The sequence below is a fragment of the Phyllobates terribilis genome, unplaced genomic scaffold (genome assembly GCF_046119375.1).
Source record: "Phyllobates terribilis strain yellow unplaced genomic scaffold, ASM4611937v1 Scaffold_12__6_contigs__length_324123572, whole genome shotgun sequence".
NCBI lineage: Eukaryota > Metazoa > Chordata > Amphibia > Anura > Dendrobatidae > Phyllobates > Phyllobates terribilis.
The window spans coordinates 272,243,407-272,261,088 of record NW_027362772.1 but is presented as its reverse complement, the minus strand read 5'-3'; the positions used below and the strand labels follow the sequence as shown (position 1 = coordinate 272,261,088).

The window sequence follows — 17,682 nt, the reverse complement described above, 5'->3', positions numbered from 1 at the left end:
GGAGTAAAACCGTTTGAAATGTCGCTATTTTTCAAAAAATTTTTTTGCTCAACTCATAGTTGACAAAGTTGACACTTTTGGCGTTTTTAAAAGTGGGCGAAGTTCCACCGGGCGTGCTGCCAAATTCATCATAGTGTACGACCTTAAAAGTGCCTCTTACTTCTAGAGCTCTCATCAAAACTGGAGTACAAAACGCCAGAATATGATCAATTTGCGCCTATGAGTGAACACGATCTATAATCGCAACAAGAAAGCCAATTCCAACTCATATGAAACATTTGTGTAGCTTTCTGCTTTATGACAGTCTTCTACCGCATCATACAGAATATGATTCAAGTGGCCTCATACATGAGGTCCACCAATATCAAATAAGCCATAATGAGGTCCACCAACAGCAAATAAGCCATAATGAGGTCCACCAACAGCAAATGAGACAAAATGAGGTCCACCAACTGCAAGTAAGCCATAATGAGGCCCACCAACATCAAATAAGCCATGATGAGGTCCACCAACAACAAACAAAGGACCCAGATACTTGGAACCTATGATTAACCAGTAGAAGCCACCAATATGCTATGTCCATAACTATTAACCCTGCAGCATGTTGATGCCAAGTGGCCCAAACTATAATATGTGTCCACTACCAGCTGGGACTTGTATGTGCAAACAACATCTTTTTCAGGTGGTTCCGCTCATCTAAAAAGTTAACATAATGCACAGCAATCTAAAAACCATTTGTTCTGCATATGTTCAGGCTTTTGAGCTTCTTTTAACCACTTCAGGTATCCACAGCTAAACAGAAGTTAGAAGAAATGACCTGGCCATTCTCGCTATTTTATGCATACAAGTAAAAAAGGAAAAACATCGGCTGTAAAAAAAAAAAAACGACCTAAAAGACTTCGGCATATTCCTGAAGAGTCTTCTGCTTGAAAAGCTCAGCGGGAATGCTGTCATCTAAAACACGTCGTGCGCACAAACCCCAGAAAACAAACTCAACAGATTCTCAAAAACAAAAAACAGCAAAGCAATAAAATGAAATACCAAAATCCCCTTTTTTATCGTAAAAACAAACTAAAAAAAACCCCAAACACATAATCGTAAAGAGAAAGTTTAGCAAAAAAACGTACAGATGTCAACAGGGGATGGGCGGATCGATTCCTGGGACTCTGGTCCATCGGCCAGGTCAGCCCACCCTTAACCCTTCTTGAATGTTGTAAAGGCATTCGTTATACAAATGTTTTTGTTTCACATTTCATACCATACATCTCTGGATATAATGGGTTAAAGGGAACCTAGCTGCACGTTTTTACACATGGAAGTAGTGGTATGGCTTTAGAGGTGTTTGTACCCCAACGAAAATTATGCCTTTTTTGTAGCGATCCGATGTGCCAGTCGTGAGAAGTCTAGCATAGAAGTCATATGGAAATTAGAATGGAAGTGAACTGGGGGCGTGTCTTTTTGCTTCATCCAAATGCATTGACACACCCCCAGTGAACTTCCAGCCTCATTTGCATATGACTACTTTTCTCATGACTGGCACATCGGATCCCTACAAAAAAAGGGATCATTTTTATTGTGGGTAAGGCACCTATAGAGCCTTACTACTACTTCCATATGTAAAGATATGCTGCCAGATGCACTTTAAGGAAGGGCTCATCTGTCCTGGTGGGCATCTAAGAAAAAGTCCAATGGGCATAATTGGCACTACTTTCTGCTAGAGTGAGGCCACCACAACCTTCCTCAATGGCTGATGAGACCTTCTCTTATTCCTGTCCTAGTCCATCTTCATTAAAGGAGTTACACCATTGAAGGGAACCTAAAAGGAGATTCATGGTGCCTGAAGCACGGGCAAAAGAGTAGCTGGGGATGCCGGCAGGTAGGAGGTGGTTCACAAGGTTTCTGTCCAGTAGCAATGGAAGACTGACAGCTGCACTAGGGCTATGGGAATTTATTTACTCACCTCGAGTGGTAAATGTATAATTTTTGGGGTCCCACCTCTAGGACCCCAACTGATGGGAATTGGAAGTCTGGAGTCCACTATGTGAAGCATGCATTATTGAGCATGTGCGACCGTTGCTCCAAAATTGTCTATTAGGGTGGTGGTCGCACATGCTCACTAATGCTTAATTCACACACGGCTCTTTCGGCTCCCTGTTTTCTGGATAAGTGGGGGTTTCAGCTGCCGGATCCCCCCCCAAAAATTCCTATGGATAGATTATTAATGTTATTAGTAGGACAACCCTTTGAAGGATTTCCTGAGGCCGTTAACCCTTGCTATGCTCTAGGTGCTGGAAAATTGTGTCTGTAAAATTAGAAATCTCCAAAAGTGTGTTCCATAAAGTCAAAGTAAAGAAGATAATTCAATCCAAACTATGTGTTAGCTGCCGTATAACCCACGTCATCATATAGCCCGATATCCCTAAAATTAGTAAGAAAGTCGTATATTCCACATGGACTTCAGAAAAAAAAAACTTCTGAACTGTACAGAATATTTCTAAAGTAGAAGAACACGCCATGCAGGGGGTCTCTGGGAAATACAAGCACCAAGTACAGAAGGACTGGCTCACCTGGTATACATGGTAGTACCAAACCATTAACAAGCATAAATATGGCTCAATACTCAATTAATAAGATACTCAGTTGTCTCTTACATATGAGGGGGTGAATGATAGGACACCCGGGGCTTTACAATTATATTTCTCAACTTTCCAACCAGAAAAACTTTTCATTGTAAATGTAAAACAAAACAATACGACAAACAGACTGCTTTCGTCCTGGATTGTCTACCAGCACCTGTGGCTCATTAGCTTTAGCTCCTGCCTGCAATTATAGAGGTTGTTGGTTCGAGTCCCGGGGAGACTCACAAAAAAGACAAAATTAAAAGGGATTGTCCAGTCATATTGTATTGATGGACATCTCCATAAAATATATGTCATCAATATCAGATCAGTGAGGGTCTGACACCTGCACTAGGAATACGAACTGATCTGCAGTACTCAGCAACAGCCGCTACATGTGCAACCACGTTCAATGTTTACATCCATCTGCTGCCGGAGCTGGTGGTGCCAGGTGTCGGATCCCCATTGATTTGATATTGCTCATTTATTCTCAGGATGGATCATACAGCCAGAGAAACACTTTAAATAGGAGCTGTCTGTTTTAGCAAATACTTGTATTCACCATAAAAAACATTACTTTTTCTAAAAACACCGCAATGTGCCGCAAGAGAGAATAAGTTGACAGCTGGGTGTTACCATTTTTCTTAATAACAGAATGTGTCCTACACATATTAATACTGTCGGCAGTAAAAGAGAAGAGTCACAATGAGTAATGATAACCCAGGTCTGAGAAAAGATTCTCCAAAGTTTTTTTTCTTTCTTTATACTTGAGGAATAACAGAGGTTCTAACCAAAGTTCTAACCTATTTACGTAATTCCAGGCGGACGACGCATTATTGGACCCCTATGTGTTATCAAGAGCAAGCTGTGTAAAACTGTCTAGAATACCTTAGCAGCTGTACAGTGCCCCCTATATCGAATATTGTATAAAAAATAAGAAAAGAATTTCAAAAGATGCAGAATTTATATTCTATATCACAGAAACTTCAACCGGACCCACAAGCAATTTATGGTCACTCCGTAGAAATGTCTGCCACGTATTCACGCTCAGCCCACGGCATCAAGACACGGTCCAGGCACAACACAAGCTGTGCATGCAAAGACCAGTTATGGTGGTTGGTTATAAGCAAGCAGCTGGTCAGAGGGGAGGAGGCCACGGTCAAGCACGTTAGCTAGGAAGCAGCGATCTTGCGTTAATGGTTAAGCAGAGAGGAGAGGCAATACGAGAGAAGACGTACCTGGAATGACTGTGGGCTTTGTGGTGGTTTTGAAGTAGTACGGAGTGGCCTTGGACTTCCCTTGTTGGTTCTCAGCTACTACCACCACCTCGTACTCGGAGTTCCAGTCTAGTGAGCGGAGCATGACGTGGTCGCTGTCTGATGCGATCTTCATTTCGGGTTTCCAGTCCATGGAATTTTTCTAGGGAAAGTTTAATAATTAGACTGCAAAGTTTACCTTATTAACAACTGCACCTATGTATTTTTTGACATGTGCTCATCACACTGCTCGATGACAAGAAAAGGTATTTTTCAAAAGCAAAGAAACACTCCAGGCTTTTTCTTTTATAACTGCAGCCCCACCTGACTGTCTATTAAACTCTGAACTTTTCTTATATACAGTGCACTTAATTCCATATAGTTCAACCTCCTGCTTTCTTTCCTTCAGCCTCTGTCTTGATTCTGAGCTTTCATTCTGAAAGTTGTTCCTTTATGCACTACTATAAATCCCATGTTGTATGAGCCCATAATTACATTACCAGCTAGAGTCAATACCATCTGTGATTATCTATTCTAAATAAGTTAAGAGATTTTAAGCATACAACAAAAGGAGGCTCAACTGTGATCTCCTAGTTTATAAATGTGTGAAAGGAGATGTGCAGTCATCATCATTATCTTTGATAAGAACTTCTGTCTCAATCTGCGGAGAGTTGAAGTGGTGCAATCCATGAAATTTCATCATGCAAAAATTTCTGGTGACTGAGATGGTGACCGCTTTCAGAGAACATAATGCCATATAATTCACAGGGAGTTACCATGTGATCTCATGATCTAACTGAAGAGAAATATACCATGAATTTCCAGAAAGAATGAACAATTACATAAAGTAGTTGACTACATTTGCCATGTATTGTCTCGCTACTTGGTGCCATACATCGTCTTGCTACCTAGTGCCCTATGTTTGCCTCCCACTGGCCCCCTCTACTAAGACTGGTGTTCCGGTCCTCCTTTATGCAAGATGGCCCCCTCAGAGGCATAGGGAGCAGTGGTAAGTCTGAACCACAGAACAGGAAAGATAGGGGAAACGTGGTTCAGACTTAATATTGTGCACCCTATGCCACTGCGGCAGTCATCTTAGATGCAGGAGGATCGGATTGGATAGGCAATGAGAGGCAAACACAGGGCACCAGGTAAAGAGATGATATATGGCAAAAGTAATAATTTTTCAGTGTTTGGGCAGAGGATCACTTTAATTAAATTAATATATTCTAATTTTGAAATATTTTTGGTGGTTCGGATTCCTGTGGAAGCTTCACTTCATATATCATCCCTACGCAGGAAGAAAGCAGCCTTCTACTTCCCGCATCAGTGACGCGATGAAGGAGGCAGGATGTCTGCCTCAGTTGGTTAGTCAAACTAGCCCTCTTTTTTTTATCAGTTAAAGGTCATTGCATATACTCTTGTGACATATCTGTTGAAAGCTTGTACTGTTCTGAGTTGAATGGTGTTTTTCCCATTTCTCCATCTTGTTTTTTGCCTGAGTTATGAGGAGAAACGTAAAGGAATGCAACACAGAAATTCTCATTTTTTCGCAACTTTGAAAATTAATTTAAAAAAACCCCTAAAATTTATGGAACTATTTTTTCTTTACATTTTGCATCCTTCTAACACAGTATTACCAAAGAACAAATTCTCAAAAGAATTAAAAATAGTGGTAATATTCATTGGTTCACTTGACACGAAATGACCCTAAATGGCTTACAAAAGGAGGCTGGCTTAGCTAATACAGCCAGAATCCTTCACCTTGCCACCAAGACAGGGAGGGGAGGAAGAGCTTTACCTCGATGGAGACAACAGTGGTAGCGGAGCTATCTGGACCACAGGACCGGTATGATGACAACCATATATATTGCACAATTAGAGTGTATTATAAGTTTCATTAATTTACATTTGTAACCCAGTGGCACTGGTCAGCCCCTTTAACTGAGAATGCCCTTCTCTACCAGTTGCTCTTTGAGTCGCGGTTATACATGTTCTAGGTATTACTGTCACGCTATAGGAGAGTTATTGGCTCTCAGTGAAGAGACTCGTATTCCATGCCATAAATAACGTGCAAATTATCTCAGCTAAACCAAAGACTCATCTGTAGACAGAACGGTTTTTGGGTTTTATGTTCTTCGTAGAGACCATACATATAGACTGGCCCTTAATCTTGGTGATCCTTAACTGGGATACAAGGTGCACAAAAATAGCTCTGTGGTGCATTGCAAGCGCATTAGTACAGTGGAACGTAAAAGTTTGTGCACCCCTGGTCAAAATGACTGTTATTGTGAGCAGTTAAGCAAGTTGAAGCTGAAATGAACTCTAAAAGGGCTAAAGTTAAAGATGACAAGTATCCTTTGTATTTTAGGCAAAAAAAAATAATTGTAATATTTTACATTTTAAAAATTACAAAAAGGAAAATGGGCCAATGCAAAAGTTTGGGCACCCTGCATGGTTAGTACCTAGTAGCGCCCCCTTTTGAAAGTATCACAGCTTGTAAACGCTTTTTGTAGCCAGCCAAGAGTCTTTCAATTCTTGTTTGAGGGATTTTCAACCATTGTTTCCTGGAAAATTTTTCCTGGTCTGTGAGATTCCTGGGCCGTCTTGCATTTACTGCTATTTTGAGGTCTAGCCACAGATTTTCAATGATGTTCAGATCAGGGGACTGTGAAGGCTATTGTAAACCTTCAGCTTGTGCCTTTTGAGGTCATCTATTGTGGATTTTGATGTGTGTTTAGGATCATTATCCAATTGTAGAAGCCATCCTTTTTTCATCTTCAAGTTTTTTTGAAGATGGCATTATGCTTGCATCAAGAATTTGTTGAAATTTCATTGAATTCATTCTTCCCTCTACCCGTGAAATGTTCTCCATGCCATTGGCTGCAAGACAACCCCAAAGCATGATGGATCCACCCTCATGTTTAATGGTTGGCGAGATGTTCTTTTCCAGAAATTCTGTGCCCTTTTTTCTCCACACATACCTTTGATCATTGTGGCCAAAGAGATCTATTTTAACCTCATCGGTCCACAGGACTTGTTTCCAAATTGTATCAGGCTTGTTTAAATGATCTTTTGCATACTTCTAATGCTGAATTTATGGTGAGGACGTAGGAGAGGTTTTCTTCAGATGACTCTTCGTTGAAGGCCATATTTGTGCAGATGTCTCTGAACAGTAGAACAATGTACCACAAATCCAGAGTCTGCTAAATCTTTCTGAAGGTCTCCTGCAGTCAAAAGGGGCATCAGATTTGGCTCTCCAGCAATCCTATGAGCAGCTCTCACTCAAATTTTTCTTGGTCGTCCAGACCTTATTTTGACCTCCACTGTTCCTGGTAACTGCCATTTCTTAATTACATTTTGAACTGAGGAAAGGGCAACTTGAAAAAGCTTTGCTATCTTCTGATAGCCTTCTCTTGTTTTGTGGGCCTCCACCATTTTCATTTTTTTGTCCTCAGTATTTTGTACAATTGCTTATTTTTTGCAAAATGCAGCACGTCACTTCTTTCAGTGTGTTTCACCCATTGTAAGAAATGGGTAGTGAAAAATCGCTGAAAAAAACCTAGGTATCAAGTTTGCTGCGTTTTTTGGTGCCAAAACCTGAGGAAGTTGAATCAGGTTATTGAATCTCAGGAAAACCTGCTTTTTTGACGCAGATTCTTTACTGCCAAAAGAGCAGGTTTTGCTGCAGAAAAAAAAGCATCAAAAACACAACATGTGAACATAGCCTTACAGGTCAATTAAGGTCTGAAACCTACCTTGGTCAAAGTTATCTGAGCACACAATTCATCAAGGGTGCCCAAACTTTTGCATCGGTCAATTTTCCTTTTTGTAATTTTTAAAAACTAAAAAAATTACAATATTTTTTTTTGCCTAAATACAAAGGAAATGTGTCATCTTTAACTTTAGGCCTTTTAGAGACCATTTTATCTTCAACTTGCTGAATTGTTCACAATAACAGTACTTTTGACCAGGGGTGCCCAAACTTTTACATGCCACTGTATATGAAGATGTAAAACCATGAAAACCACCTAAATATGAATCTCAGAGCTTGTATGAAACCATAAGGTATACATATGACTTAGGCTTTGTTACAGAATTTATTAAGAATCAGGTTTTAGATGGATCCTAGTGCTCACTGACTGACTTTAAGGGGTCCAATGTATAAGTGCCAAAAACTGTGCCTAGCCATGCAATCAAAAATGATGGATGATGGAAGTTCCTAATGAATACATGACCGGAGTATTATATGTAAGATGCTCGCAGATACAGTGGGTGAAATAGGTTATAGGTTTTGAACATGTCACCAATTTATTAAGTAAATATATTTCTAATGATGCTTTTCACATGAAATTCTCACCAGATGTTGATACCAACCCATCCAATCCACACAGGCAAAGAAATAAAACCATAGATGTCCATAAATTAAGTTATGTATAATAATGAGATGACAGGGTAAAAGTATTGAACACCCTTACTGAAATATACTTAATACTTTGTGCAAATGCCTTTGTTGGTGATGACGCTTCAAGACGCCTCCTGTATCGAGAAACTAGTCGCATGCTTTGCTCAAATGTGATTTTGGACCATTCTTCCACACAATTACTCTTCAAATCTTGAAGACTCTGTGGGCTCCTTCTGTGAACTCTGATCTTTAGTTCCATTTGTACATTTTATATTGGATTCAGGTCTGGTGATTGGCTCGGCCATTACGGAAGATTTATTTTCTTTCTCTGAAACTAAATCGACAGTTTCCCTGGCTGTATGTTTGGGAACATTATCTTGCTAAAATGTCTGCCCTTGTTTCATTTTCAGTATTCTGGTAGATGGCAGCAGATTTTTATCAAGAATTTCTTGATACATTTGTTCATTAAGTCCGCTAGTATGGAATGCTGAAAAACAGCCCCACACCATGATGTTCCCACCTCCAAACTTCACTGTCGGTATGGTGTTTTAACATACATGGTGTGTATTATGACATCCAAAGAATTCAATTTTGGTCTCATCTGACCAGCCTATATTCTCCCAGTATTTCACAGGCTTGTTTAAATGCTGTTGAGTAAACTTTAAACGCGCTTGAACATGCTTGCTGTTCAGCAATGGAGTCTTGCATGGTGAGCATACATACAGTGGGTACGGAAAGTATTCAGACACCTTTAAAATTTTCACTCTTTGTTTCATTGCAGCCATTTGGTATATTCTAAAAAGTTCATTTTTTTCTCATTAATGTACACTCTGCACCCCATCTTGACTGAAAAAAACAGAAATGCAGAAATTTTTGCAAATTTATTAAAAAAGAAAAACTGAAATATTACATGGTCATAAATATTCAGACCCTTTGCACAGACACTCATATTTAAGTCACATGCTGTCCATTTCCTTGTGATCCTCCTTGAGATGGTTCTACTCCTTCATTGGAGTCCAGCTGTGTTTAATTAAACTGATAGGACTTGATTTGGAAAGGCACACACCTGTCTATATAAGACCTCACAGCTCACAGTGCATGTCAGACCAAATGAGAATCATAAGCTCTAAGGAACTGCCCAAGTAGCTCAGAGACAGAATTGTGGCAGGGCACAGATTTGGCCAAGGTTACAAAAGAATTTCTGCATTACTCAAGGTTGCTAAGAGCACAGTGGCCTACATAATCCTTAAATGGAAGAAGTTTGGGACCACCAGAAGTCTTCCTAGACCTGGCCGTCTAGCCAAACTAAGCAATCGTGGGAGAAGAGCCTTGGTGAGAGAGGTAAAGAAGAGCCCCAAGATCACTGTGTCTGAGCTCCAGAGATGCAGTAGGGAGATGGGAGAAAGTTCCACAAAGTCAACTATCACTGCAGCCCTCCACCAGTCGGGCCTTTATGGCACAGTGGCCCGACGAAAGACTCTCCTCAGTGCAAGACATATGAAAGCCCGCATAGAGTTTGCTCAAAAACACATGAAGGACTGCCAGACTATGAGAAATAAGATTCTCTGGTCTGATGAGACGAAGATAGAACTTTTTGGTGATAATTCTAAGCGGTATTTGTGGAGAAAACCAGGCAGTGTTCATCACCTGCCCAATACAATCCCAACAGTGAAACGTGGTGGCAGCATCATGCTATGGAGGTGTTTTTCAGCTGCAGGGACAGGACGACTGGTTGCAATTGAAGGAAACATGAATGCGGCCAAATACAGAGATATCCTGGATGAAAACCTCTTTCAGAGAGCTCTGGACCTCAGACTTGGCCGAAGGTTGACCTTCCAACAAGACAATGACCCTAAGCACACAGCTAAAATAATAAAGGAGTAGCAGAACAACTCTGTGACCTTTCTTGACTGGCCCAGCCAGAGCCCTGACCTAAACCCAATTGATCATCTCTGGAGAGACCTGAAAATGCCTGTCCACCAACATTCACCATCCAACCTGACGGAACTGGAGAGGATCTGCAAGGAAGAATGGCAGAGAATCCCCAAATCCAGGTGTGAAAAACTGGAAGACTCATGGCTGTACTAGCTCAAAAGGATGCTTCTACTCAATACTGAGCAAAGGGTCTGAATACTTATGACCATGTGATATTTCAGTTTTTCTGTTTTAATAAATTTGCGAAAATTTCTACATTTCTGTTTTTTTTCAGTCAAGATGGGGTGCAGAGTGTACTTTAATGAGAAAAAAAAAGAATTTTTTAGAATTTACCAAATGGCTACAATGAAACAAAGAGTGAAAATTTTAAAGGGGTCTGAATACTTTCCATACCCACTGTATAGGCCATGGAGGTTTACTGCATTACTTATTATTTTCTTTGAAACCATTGTTCCTGCTTATTCAAGGTCTTTCTGTATCTCTCCACAGGTGGTCCTTGGCTCTTGGACAACTCTTTTGATAATTCTTTTCACTTTTCTGTCTGAAATCTTGCGCAGACACCTGGTCATGGCTGGTTTATAGTGAAATTATGTTCTTTCCACTTCCGAATTATGGCCCCTTCAGTAGTTTAGAAATTGTTCTGTAACCAATACCATCAGTATGTTTTATAACAATCAGGTTGCGAAAGTCTTGAGACAGCTCACTGGTTTTACCCATCATGAGATACATAGTTAGTAAATACATATACATAGTTAGTAAAGCCGAATAAAGACTTGCGTCCATCAAGTTCGACCTGTTAGTTCTGTAATTGCTAAAGTTGATCCAGAGGAGGGCAAAAACCCCAAATGATTTAGCCAATCTTCACCTGAGGAAAAATTCCCTCCCGACTCTGAAACCAGCAGTCAGAATAAATCCCTGTATCAACCTACTATTTTATTCTATTTTTAAGTATATGCTGAAATCTGCCTGGTATCTAGAAATGCATCCAGTCCCCGCTTGAACTGGTTTAGTGAATCCGACATTACCGTCTCCTCACTCAGTGAATTCCATATTCTCACTGCTCTTACCGTAAAGAACCCCTTCCTATGCTGGTGCTGAAACCTTTTCTCTTCCAGTCTTAGTGAATGCCCTCTTGTTACCGTAATATCCCTCCTTTTGAACAAATCCCGGCCAAGGTCTCTATACTGTCCCCTAACATATTTGTACACATTTATTATGTCCCCCCTCAACCTTCTCTTTTCCAGGCTGAATAGTCGTAGTTTTGCCAACCTCTCTGGGTATTGCAGTCCCTCCATTCCCATTATTAATTTTGTTGCCCTCCTTTGTACCTTTTCAAGCTCATTTATATCCTTTCTATATATTGGGGCCCATAACTGAGCACAGTATTCCAAGTGTGGTCTGACCAGTGCTTTGTACAGTGGAAGAACAATGTTCTCCTCCTTTGCAGCTATACCTCTTCTGATACATCCCATTACCCTGTTTGCCCTTACAGCAGCAGCCGTCTGACTTTGGGCACTCCAATTTAGTTTGCTATCAATCAAGATGCCCAAGTCCTTCTCCATCTCTGAATTCCCCAATGATTTCCCATTCAGTGAGTACTGGTGACTTCCATTTTTCCTTCCCATATGTATGACCTTACATTTCTCCTCGTTAAACCTCATTTGCCATTTAATGCTCCACCTACCCAGCTTATCCAAATCCCTCTGTAGGTCTGCACTGTCCTCTTTTGTATTAATTGTTTTACATAACTTTGTGTCATCTGCAAATATTGATATTTTACTATTTATCCCGTTGACTATGTCGTTAATAAAGATATTAAATAACATTGGGCCTAGTACAGACCCCTGTGGTACCCCACTAGTGACGCTTACCCAATCTGAGTATATTCCATTTATAACCACCCTCTGCCTTCTATCCTTTAGCCAGTTAGCTACCCACTTGCAGACATTTTCCCCCAGCCCCATCATTCTCATTTTGTATGCCAACCTATTATGTGGCACGCTATCGAACGCTTTTGAGAAGTCGAGATGCACGACATCCACTGGTTCCCCCTGATCTACTCGAGAGCTAACCTCCTCGTAGAAGTCAATCAGGTTAGTTTGGCAGGAGCGATTCCTCATGAATCCATGTTGGTTCGGGATTAAAAGATTATTAGCATCAAGATGCTCCGTAATTGCCTCATTAATAAAGCTTTCAAAAATTTTGCCCACAACGGACGTCAGACTCACCGGACGATAGTTTCCGGCGTCACTTTTCGCTCCCTTTTTGAATATTGGCACTACATTCGCCTGTCGCCAATCAAGTGGCACAGACCCAGTCTCAACAGAGTCCTTAAATATAAGATATAAGGGTCTGTCTATCACATTACTTAGTTCCCTTAGTACCCGTGGGTGTATGCCATCAGGTCCTGGTGATTTGGTTATTTTAATGTTACTGAGGCGTTTCTGTACCCCAACTTGGGTTAGATTTGTCATACTTAGTGGAGGATTAAGCTTGTCACTTCTCATTTCGCCTGTTAGTTCTTTTTCCTTTGTGAAAGTTGACGAAAAAAATTTATTTAATAGATTAGCTTTATCCTCATCTTTCTCTATGATTTTGCCTTCATCACTTTTTATCGGTCCAATATTATTCGATTTAATCCTTTTACTATTTATATACGTAAAGAACAGTTTGGGATTTGATCTACTTTCCCTAGCAATACGTCTCTCTGTTTCCTCCTTTGCTATTTTTATTTGTTTTTTGCAGGTTCTCGTTTTTTCCTTGTAACACATTAGTGCCTCCTTGCTGTTTTCCTGTTTTAATCTCTTGAATGCCTCTTTTTTGCTATTTAACGCCCCTTTTACGTTCTTGTTCAATCATATTGGTTTCCTCTTATTTCTGGCCCTTTTATTCCCATACGGTATATACCTCTCGCACAGAGTATTCAGAATTCTTTTGAAGGTTTCCCATTTACTATTCGTATTTCCTTGATTAAGAACTTTGTCCCAGTCTATAAGTTGAAGGTTTTCTTTCAGCTGATCAAACTTCGCCCTCCTAAAGTTTAATGTTTTAGTTGTTCCCTTATTGATAACCCTACTGAAGGGCATTTTGAAATTGATAATATTATGATCACTATTACCTAGGTGCCCCCCTATCTGTACCTCAGTTATTCTATCAGGCCTATTAGTCAATATTAAGTCCAACACGGCCTTCCCTCTCGTTGGTTCCTGCACTAGTTGGGAGAGATAATTATCCTTGATATTTGTCAAGAACCTTTTTCCTTTCTGCGATCTACAGGTTTCTGTTTCCCAGTCAATATCCGGGTAGTTGAAATCCCCCATTACAATCACCTCATTATGTTTTGCTACTTTGTCTATTTGTCCTAATAGCAGTTTCTCATTCTCCTCTGTTATATTGGGTGGCTTATAGCAGACCCCCAGTAATATTTTATTATTATTTTTTGCCCCCTCTATCTCTACCCACATGGACTCGACCCCCTCTTCTCCCTCTCCTATATCTTCCCTTAGTCTGGGCTTTAGACGTGACTTTACATATAAGCAGACTCCTCCGCCCTTCCCCTGTTTCCGGTCCCTTCTAAATAAACTATAATCTGTTAAATTTACCGCCCAGTCGTAGCTATCGTCTAGCCAAGTCTCTGTTATACCTACGATGTCATACCTCTCCTCCGATATAAGCGCCTGCAGCTCATCCGCCTTATTGGTCAGGCTTCTTGCGTTGGTCAGCATGCAAGATAAAACTTTGGGGTTATTTAGCATCCTATTCTTCTCTAACGATCTAACTGTACTATCCCCACCCCCCTCTCCACCCTCATTATATTCACTTCTCCCCTTCCCCCTTGCTTGCCTCACATGAGATGTTTCTTGTGTGGCACCTTAGTAATGAGACACCTTTTTATAGGCCATCAGTTGAACCAGCTGATATTATTTTTCACTAAGTGGCAGGATTGCTTTCCAAATACTGATAGATTTCAGCTAGTATCATGACTTTCCAGGGCTTTTTGCACCTCTCTTGCTTCATAACACATAACTTAATTTATGGACATCTATGGTCTGATTTATTTGCCTGTGTGGATTGGATGGGTTGTTACCAACATCTGGTGAGAATTTCAAGTCTATAGCACAATTAGAAATATATATACTTAGAAAATTGGTGGCGTGTTCAATACTTATTTCACCCGCTGTATGAGATGCCATACTCAAATTTCTGGACAAGACATCTGGGACACAATGCCCATCTTTCCAATACAAGCTCCGACTTGGTGCTTGGAGACAGGAACAGGTAGAACTGGGAGAACAGTCCATTTTCAAAAATTGACGCCTAAGATGACTCTACTTTAATCCATTAAAACCATAAATTGGAACATTGGCCATAAAAAGTGCAAAGTATAAAAACAAACAAACAAAAAAGGCAATTTAAGGTGTACTTACAGCTCTGTAGCGGACCAGGTAATGGCGGATCGGAGAGCCACCATCGTCTTGCTTGATAAGGGTGACTTTGATTGAATTTCCATCTTCTCCAACACGGCCTGTCAGCTTTGGAGCACTTGGTTCTCCTGGAAAGAATCAGTGTTCCTCACGGTTAAATGACGGTTGACACAACCAGAATAACTAATAGAGGAAAACCGGTGTCTTTTATACACAGACCGGTGCTAGCAATAAAGCGAATGTATGTGCGATGACTATTGCAGTCCTTATACTTACAGAATCAAAACAAGCCAACTAATTACATAAATAGGGAAAAAAATTGCAAATACTCTAGTAATGTAATGTACTACTAATGACCATTATGCAAATTGTCTCTAAAGAGTGGAAGAGGACTTGAACTCTAGCGCCACCTATGGGACGTCGCAATCCTAAAAGTCAATATCGACTCATTAACGAGCCTTGTCACATGACTTTGGATAAAAGCCAAACCAGAATCTCAATTTGCAGACATGTGTTTCGGGTTGTTGCCTCTCCCCAGTGCCAAGCATGAGATATGATTTGGTCTAAGAAGTAACGTCTCTTTTTGTGGAGAGTGACATGCTTGACATAAGGAGACTTTGCATGGCCTATAAGTCTTTTTACACTGGCATGTCACTCTTCACAAGGATATACTTTACCCCTTTGACCAGGGCACAGCTACTAAACCCTATGTTTCAATACACAAGAAAGGCCAGGAAAATTTCTTTTTCACAGTCAAAAAAGAAGGCTATTTGCAGAATGAGATATGGTTACCAACATTTGCAAAATATATATATATATATATATATATATATGTAAAAAAGAGTAAAATCACGCTAAGTCATTAATATCTTGCTCACTGAGTAGGTGTATTATCCCAGAAGACAAAATTAGAAGTTACTGATAAATAAAAAACATTATTCTATGAGTTTTTCATTATTTTTATCATGATTTTCTGGCATATTTTTTTTTTCTGCTCAGCAAAATTGTAACAATTTTGAAAAAAATAAAAAAGCAACTTTTCAATCTCTTTGCAAACCTTCCCCGCTGACCTACTCCTGGGTACAGTACATTCATAGCAGGTTAGTCTTACTCACACACAGCATGGTATATAATCCCTGCTACATTTTACTACAAAATCACAGCCTGCAAAATCATATCAATGTGGGAGAAGGTGATGGAAATGGACAAAAGCACGCAGGCTATATGGATATGGGCAATGTTTCTTTTTTTACTTAAGTGCATATATATCAGGCTAATAATATTTTTTTACTGCCTACATAACAAACTGTGATTTTTATTTCATTTCCAAGTAGTCCCTTTCCTCCTTTAGCTTCGCTTGCTTACATCCTGATACAGCGTGGATGAGGTGTGCCACTAGTTTAGCAGGCTGCATTTAGTATTTTCATGCACATTGTTGGCTGCAGAATGAGTTAATTGAGAATCCATCAGTAAGTTTGTTCTGATGGGGAGTTTGTAACTTTTTTTATCTCTGTTTTTCGGGATCACATCAAAGTTTAGCTCAACTTTGATGTGATCTAAGAGTTCAGAAAGAGAGTTATGGAAATACTTTTATGCCCAAACAGAAAAAAGAATTCTAAGAGTGATTCTAAAAAAGTCCTGTTGTAATATCTGTTAAATGTTGTGCTCTTGTGTCAGAATTCCTGTTGTCCAGTTTGACCACTAGTGGCTGCTAATGTTCACCTTAATAATTGTGGTGCAATTCCACTCCTTACCACTGGAGGTTGCTGTTGTGTTCTGCAATAGCCCTTTACTAATACGGCAGATTCTGAACCTCCGGAATCCATCTTGTTTCCTGTTTGAGCCTACTTAATGCCACATGAATCTCTCACTCATTGCTTGAGTATTGTGTCTAGCTGTTAGCCTAGTTTCAGTCTCCAGTTCCAGAACATTCTTCCCCAGACTGTTCTCATTCATCTACGGATTGTTTCCTACAACTCCTTTGCTTTATCCAAGAACTTCTGATACCGCTTGCTGTTCCTGCTCGTGAGCTTTCAGCCACTAGTTTCCAGCAGTACTATGCCAGTATCGCACCATCTTGTTTCAGTAAATCATTTGTAAATATCCTGATGAAGGCGCCTCTGTGCTCTAAAAGCTTGCAAATATAATTTTTCTGGTTAGCCAATAAAGGTATCGCTCTTAGAATACTTTTGTCTTTTTGGGCCATAAAGGAATTTCCATAGAATTTTTTAGACTATGGGAAGAGTCAGGTGGCCGTATAACTTGGACAAGGATCGTAACGCAATGCAACGACTGGCAGTCGGCTCGGTATGTATTTCTATGCAACTGTCATGCTTGGTTCGAGAGAGCCGACGGCCAGTCCGAGCATTGCATTGGGATCTCTGTCCAAGTAAAGGTGCTTTTTACATAGCGTTCTGTGTCCCTGTCGGGCCATACGTCCTAAAATTCCCCGCAAAATGGGGTCCGGATGTATGCTCTAAAAGGGCCATAGACCGCAATGGTGACGGCAGAATGAACGCATACTGAACGCGCGCTCTGCCGTGCACTTTTTTCGGAAGTGTACGCCCACAAGAGGTGGACACTCAGACGCAGCAGCCTACGTCTGAGTGTCCGCCTCCTGTGGGCGTACACTCCCGAAAAAGTGCATGGCAGTGCGTGAGTTCGGTCTGCGTTCTCTCTTCTATCACCATTGCGGTCTATGGCCCTGTCAGAGCATACATCCGGACCCCATTTTGTGGGGAATTTTAGGACATATGCCCCGATGGGGACATAGAACGCTATGTGAAAGCACCCTTATATCGCCATCTGACTCTTCCCTAATACGGTACCACAAAATTGTAATAATTTTTCATCGTACATCAGAGTTACAAGGTCAGAATGAGCTCAATGACTCATTCTCATTTAACTCATTCGGCAGCCCGTAAAAAAAACAAAACAGTTTAAATGTTTTAATGAAACCAAATTGCAAAAAAAAAAATTGCAGGCAATGAAAAAGTTTACACTGTGTGCAGAATTATTAGGCAAGTTGTATTTTAGAGGATTAT

At 40.4% G+C, this 17,682-nt stretch overlaps 1 protein-coding gene across 7 annotated transcripts in view; it reads right to left on the bottom strand.

The window, feature by feature from the left end:
• The window catches only part of NCAM1 (neural cell adhesion molecule 1), a 353,077-nt gene that overhangs the window by 39,387 nt on the left and 296,008 nt on the right, over nucleotides 1-17,682 (bottom strand). For all 7 annotated transcript variants that reach the window (XM_073656983.1, XM_073656982.1, XM_073656984.1 and 4 more), the window contains 2 exons: nucleotides 14,642-14,766; nucleotides 3,857-4,037 (listed from right to left, as the gene is read on the bottom strand). In XM_073656983.1, the coding sequence (XP_073513084.1) occupies nucleotides 3,857-4,037; nucleotides 14,642-14,766 (306 nt within the window). The remainder of the gene's footprint in view (nucleotides 1-3,856; nucleotides 4,038-14,641; nucleotides 14,767-17,682) is intronic.